The sequence below is a fragment of the Pteropus vampyrus genome, unplaced genomic scaffold (assembly GCF_000151845.1).
Source record: "Pteropus vampyrus isolate Shadow unplaced genomic scaffold, Pvam_2.0 Scaffold159, whole genome shotgun sequence".
Taxonomy (NCBI): domain Eukaryota; kingdom Metazoa; phylum Chordata; class Mammalia; order Chiroptera; family Pteropodidae; genus Pteropus; species Pteropus vampyrus.
The window spans coordinates 365,296-371,713 of NW_011888940.1; the positions used below are offsets into that span (position 1 = coordinate 365,296).

Sequence of the window (6,418 nt, forward strand, 5' to 3'; positions counted from 1 at the left end):
TTAATAAACTCCTAGCATATAAGCAGTACTACTGTTAAGTGTTCACTTGCCCAGGGACTAAAGAAAGCCTTCACTGTACAAGATTATATGTGAAAAGCATTTGCTGTAGCCTGTATAACGAGGCACTGTTTGAGCTGGCTGTCAGCGGGAATGTGGAAAAGACTTTTAGGCAGGATCTTCCCTGTAATAGCTGGATACACAGCGTCATGAGTGTACAAAGCACTAGGTCCCACAGGGGGTTGATGAGCGCAGCAACCTGAACCTGAACGCAGGTCCCCAGAGCCGGGAGCCAGCCCTCTCAGCTCAGCCAGACCCTGACGCCAGGACCCGAAGTGGTCTTGGTTTTAATGCCACCACAACCTCTGGCCTCAAGGGGACACCAACCAGATCAGTCATAAACAGTCACTGATATGCTCCAGGGCTTAGAGAAGGCCGTTAGGTAACACAGGAGCGGTCTACAAAGATGGAAGAAATCGCACGAGAGGTCGAGAGGGACGGAAATATAATAACATCCCTAAGAAAAGAGTGAGTCTGGGCAAAAGTCAAGGAATTGGAGGAATCGGTGGAAGAAAATGAGGCACATGAGAAAGAAGAAGCAGAGCGAACGGGTCCCACGAAATGAATTTGAGGGCAATGCAACATCCAAAACACTCCAAACCCAAGGCAGATGTATTTTTAATCAGTAGTAAAAATTGTGTAAAGGTCGTAATCTTTAAGAATAGAGTCAACGAGCACGAAATAACCCCATTACTGGAAAACAGTGAGGGAGAGAGAGGGAGATGCTCTAACTCACATGATGAACCCAATTACGAGCATAAGGACAGAGCATAAAGAATTTGAAGGCACTGAATAGTCTGACGTAACCAAAACCTGGGAAAATACATTTCAAAGGCATTTGCTTACACTAAGAAAATAGGAGAGTTAAAAATATATATATTGATAATCGAAAATGCCCTTGATATCATTTTACTTGAAATTTTGACTTGACTTAAAAGTTAGGGTCTCACAAAGGTTTTGACCTAAACGTAAGAGCTGTACACAAAAAAGATGACAGTAAGAAGCGATGTCTGAAAACAACTGAAAGCAGACGTGCTCACCCACGCCACAGCCATGGCGGCATCCGTTTGCCAAACTTGACCTTGTCTCTGAAAACTCATGGGATAGATGGCGATTTTCACTAAAACACTTGCTCTGACTGTAGACTAAAATTTTCCGGAGCTTCATTTTCTCCATGAATTAAAGTAACAACATGATCTTAATTGGTTATTCAGGTCATTTGGGAAAGAACATCAATGTGAAGATATTTAGTCATCTGAAAGACTCATTTTATTGACCAGGGTTCAAGGCAATTCTATGCATAATCGAGAATTTGTTCACTGCCTTTCCAATAAAAATGAGGATTCTACCACCTCGACCTACAATGATGAGGTTCACCCAAGAGTTTTGGTTGGGTTTCATGCACTTCATATGTTACAAGGCTAAGAATGTAATTACGTGAATGTTTATTAAAAGTGAAGTCATCAAATGGGAACATTGAATCACTTCCTACTTCACCATTTCGTATTAACATGGGACCCGTGCAAAGGAAATTCTCTCATTTGAAAAGTTCAAAGCCAACACATTGTTTTTTACCCACTTTGGGGTTCATTTTTGCCATTTTTTTTTTAGGATTACTATTAATAAAAATACTATTTTTTTATTGTTTTTTTGTTGCCCCGTTTCTTCCTTTTTTCCCCAAGGGGTTTTTTTTTCAAAAACTGGATACTGAAATTCTGAAGCAAAGGCAAGTCTACCAAGATGCTGATATTTAAAGAAATATAGAGATTTTGGCAAGAGAGGCATGAAAGGACAAGTGCTTTAGGTTTTGTTATTTTCTAAAGCAGTGTTTCTCAAGCTGTCCACGGCGAGGAGTCACTTCTTTTATTTCTAATTACATTCAAAATATAAGCCTCACTTTTTTATTCTTAGACTCAACAGACGTCAAGTTAACTTGCTCCAGAAGTTTCTAAATGCTTCCTCCCAGTTACTACACTCATCACAGACCAGTAAGGGTCGGCCCAGCCACCGAGCACAGACCTACCACATTTGGAGTGTCCCTGGCCCAAAGTCTCATGGCTGACTCAGAACTGGAATTCTTATTTTATAGACGTCGAATCTCTGAAATGCAACAAGGCCCACCCACATCTCTACCCAGAGCTCTGAAAAGTAAACTTTTAAAAAGAAAGGCTCGCATCACGGAGAAAAGTAGGCAGCTGCACCCTCATCAGACTGGGTTTTTGCTGTTGCTTTTCTACTTATCGTAGGAAACAAGTTGTGGGGCCAGCCGATTTCAAATGCTGTTATAAGCAGCGATCATCCGTTCATGATTACAGGGAAAGAAACCTCAAGTGTCTCACTGTGCACAGTTAGCACAGAAAACAACATCGAAGGCCGGCTAGTGAGAGGAAATGAGGACCAGCTCCCGACTCCGCCACTTCCCGGCTGTGAGGCTTCGGGTCAGTAACTTAACCTCAAGGCACTTCTTTCTCTGTCCATAAAACAGGGGAAACGACAGGATCTACCTCACAAGTTTAAGGGAGATGCGGCCTGTGAAGCATTTAGGACAGCGAGCGACGCCTACTGAACGTTCAGTCAATGCCAGCCACGTGGGCCACAAATCTGGCAAACGGCGCCACTGCCGTGTGAAGTGAAATGCTGCCCAGCACAGCTTCTTGAGGGCAGGCCCCACCCCGTGTCCTGCAGACTCAGGGTGCTGCGTTGCCATCGCACCGTCAAGCGGAAAGTGTTTAGAAGTGGCGAGCACATGTTGGAGGTGCAGGAGCTGACTGTGCCCTCACAGCCCCACTCAGGATGACGCTCCCATTCTTTGACATAATCCAGAACGACCACAGCGTTTCCAGCTTGGGCACCAGCAGCAGACCCAGATCTCACCCCTCTCCGAAGCTGCTGTGCCATCACCTGACAGCGGTGCTTTAGCTGAAACAGAAAAGCCCTTGACACTCAGCTCAGTTTGCTGTGTCGCGACAGAAGCTGGGCCGATCTGACTGATCGCGTGGACCTTTGGGCGTCCAAAGAGGTGAGCTACATCCTCGGTTCTGTCTCTTGACATTGTGGGCCTCGAGCAAGTCACTCAGTCTCCTGCTTTAGGCCCCCGTCAGTGACAGGCAGGTCGTTAGGATGCTGCCTCTCGCTTTGGGAGGTGTAAAAGCAGGGCGAACAGACCAGTGGGTTTGTGGGGGACATGGACATACATGAGAGAGAATTGTTCTTTTTCACATGGCACTTTTTCCCCCACTGTACATCGGAAAGCCTTTCAACACAAACCACGTACTTTTGATGCCTTACGCCATTACGCTCCGAGTGCTCTCGGCATTCACTACAAACAAAGAAATCCGAAGGATTTAGGCAGCCCTGTGGGTCATGTCCAGCTCTTTGAAAGTTCCTCCCATGAGCCGTTACAATGCGAAAGGATGAGTTCCGGTCTTTGTGTCATCGACATGGCTCCCCCAGCCATCATCGCGCCACCCATGCCTGTGCCCCATGCACCCCTGGGCTGTACGCGCGAGCCTCGGAGAAGACCGTCCTGGCCAGTCATTTGCCGTTCCGTCCCCGACGTTTTCTTGCTTGTTCGTGAATCCTCCTCTGAGGAACGTGAAAGCTGGCCTCAAGCGCACGGTGTGGCCGCCACTCACGTCGACACCCTCCTTTCAGCAGCCATTCCCCGACTCTAATCACGCTGCTGGTTCACTTGCAGCGGGAAACACTGTTTTCCCTCAACACTGTCCATCAGAAGCCCTAACCTTTTATTACTTCTTGCTGCCAATCCTTCTTCTGGGGTTTTCTGTGAGTCAGTCAATGCGTTAAAAAAAAAAAAAAAGAAAAGAAAAGAAAAGGAAAAAAATCCGTGATGGACTCTGAACGGAAGGCTTTTCACAAAGTATTTCAGGTTAGGAGCTGCCCTGGACGTCGACTCTTATCCGAGCACTTTTGTGCTCTTCGGCAGAGGCCAGGTTGTCATCCAATGTAAGCTCGATCCCCCTGAGTGACGGGGACCTTACTCCCTCGCGTGGCAGTTTTGAATCGCGGACAAGTTCTCCCTCGCTCGGCGGGGAGACCGCCCCCTGCCTTCATCAGGTTTTATGCCGCCTCCACCCACACGGTCGAGTGCTCTACAGATCCAGCCAAGTCCCTCCGTCATGTGATGGCCCAAGAGGTCGCTGAAGGCTGACTCTCTTCTCCAGACTAAATGTGCCACGAGGCAGCTTCCTGGTTCTCGGGCACTGTAGTCACCTCGTCTGGACAGGCTCCGGGAGCACACCGAGGTCCTGGGATCCTCTGCGCTGGGGGACTTCCTCACACTCTGTTCCACCTCTCTATTCCCTGCCTGAATGGCACGGACATGACCTCCCAGTGAGCTTGCTCGATGGTCCCAGACGACACGGACATTCTAGCCCAGACACAGCTAACACGATAGGCCCCGTGGGAGGGTGGCCGGCCACAGACATACTTCCTGTGACTCCGATACAGTCAGCGTGGCACAGCTGTTTGTACAACGGCACACGCGGTGCCGAGCTATAATCAGAACCTCAAAGCCCGTCTTCCAACAGGCCCCATGCCCCGCCTTGACCGTGTGGCTGTCCCGGACATTGGCCCTCTCTGCTCCTCCCCTCGCTTGCTGCTTCCTGATCGGAGCCCCTTCTTCACACTTGTGCTCTGGATGGGACCACTTACGGGGGTATCAAGAAAAGCCGTACAATATCGCTTCTACTGACCTACTGGGTAAGTCCACATCAAATTAATATGTGTACGGTACTTTATAATTTATGATAATCTCGTCTTAATCTTCAGAACAACCCCGAGGGGTGGGCGTTAGCCTCATTTCATAGACAAGAAAACCGAGGCAGACCTGGACTGGGACCCGAGGGGGCTTCCGATTTCCTATGTGCTGCTTACTCAGGAGTTTGCTAATCTGAGGAAGAAAGAGTTTTCCAAGGTCACGTTCCAAGTATCAGATAAAGAAAGAGTCACGGAGAAAAGAGAAGCGGAGGAATTTGGTTTCTATTTCTGGCTTTGCCGTAAATGAACTCACAGGTTCAGTTTTCTGGTCCTCAGTTTCCTCATTCATAAAGCCAGGGGCCTGAATTCAGACGCTCCCGAAATGTTTCCCTGCTCAGCTGTCCATTGTCTGCTGCCCCTGTCTCCGCCATGTTGCTAAAATTAGGCGGAAAACATTGTTGAAATACCTTTCTCTTTGGTTCCTCGTGTTTGTAAGGTTTCTAAGATTAGCCGGATAGTATCGGATAACTATCCAGCTCATCCGTCAAGAAGGAAGAAAACCGCCATCTATTTAATGGTTAATTTTTACGCAGTTCACTTTCTGATATGAAAAGACAACTCTGGGAACACCAGCCGCAGGGCTGCACCCGCAAAGGCCCCCCACTCCACGAAGACCATCTTAATGGCCACGCATTCTTCGAGCAGCGGTTCTCACTGACCCAGGGGACGCGTTTGGCTGTCACAGTTGGGTAAGGTGCTATAGGAATCTGGTGAAGAGAAGCCAGAGAGGCTGTTAAACATCTTACAATGCATGGGACAGGCCCCCACTACAAAGAAGTATCTGGACCGAGACGTCAAGCGTGCTGAGGTTCAGAACCGCTGTCTCAAATGGCCCCAAACTCTTCCCAGCGTTTTAGCGAAACTGGCCCACAGGAGAGGGGAACCAGATGGGCCGACGTGGAAGAACTGCCGGCCTGGACGCCTCTTACCTTGCGAAGAAGGAAGCGGCCACGGAGGTGCCCGTGGAAGGCTCGCTGGCCACGCAGGGGCCCTGTGAGGCCGGGATGCTGCAGGCCGCAGGCTTGTCTGCATTGTAGCGATTCAGCGCAGCTTCCGTCAGGCCCTCTCGGCCAGTCTCCGTCATCAGCTGGGAGATCTGAGGAGGAAAAGGGACACTGAGCTCGTTACCTGTGGCTCACCGACAGCATCTCTCCACTGGGGTGAGGGGCTAGAGCTGGGGGAGAGGGAAGGAGGGAGGGCGAGAGGGATCCGGCCCCCATGTTACGTGGTGATGCTCAGGGCTTCTCTGAGGCTATTTCCCAGCGTTTTAGCTCGGATATCTCCTCATTTTCATTAAAAATAATGGAAGAAAATGACTCCCTGACATCGTAAGTTTCAGTTATGTCTGTGTCTCTCCCGCATTTGGAAGGGAAAAGCACAGGCCATTACCCACACTGTCTGCAGCCTAAGACCAGGCCAGAAACATCGACCAGCGCCATTGTCTTACCAAGAACGTCCCCAAACGTTCTCAAACAGACGAGTGGGCAAAGGCGTCATTTAATTAAGGGAGAAGTGAATGTACTAATCAAGAACACGAGGAATTAAACAAAACGGTATTTGTTGTTGTTTGCTGTAGGCAGTC

The 6,418-nt window shown here is 48.8% G+C and overlaps 1 protein-coding gene across 1 annotated transcript in view; it reads right to left on the reverse strand.

Annotated features, from left to right (window-relative positions):
- Positions 1 to 5,956, reverse strand: part of KIF26B (kinesin family member 26B) — a gene marked incomplete at its 3' end in the record, with an annotated part of 197,171 nt that extends 191,215 nt beyond the window's left edge. The window contains exon 1 of the mRNA XM_023536564.1: positions 5,766 to 5,956. Coding sequence (XP_023392332.1) covers positions 5,766 to 5,920 — 155 coding nt within the window. The remainder of the gene's footprint in view (positions 1 to 5,765) is intronic.
- Between the last annotated feature and the right edge of the window lie 462 nt (positions 5,957 to 6,418).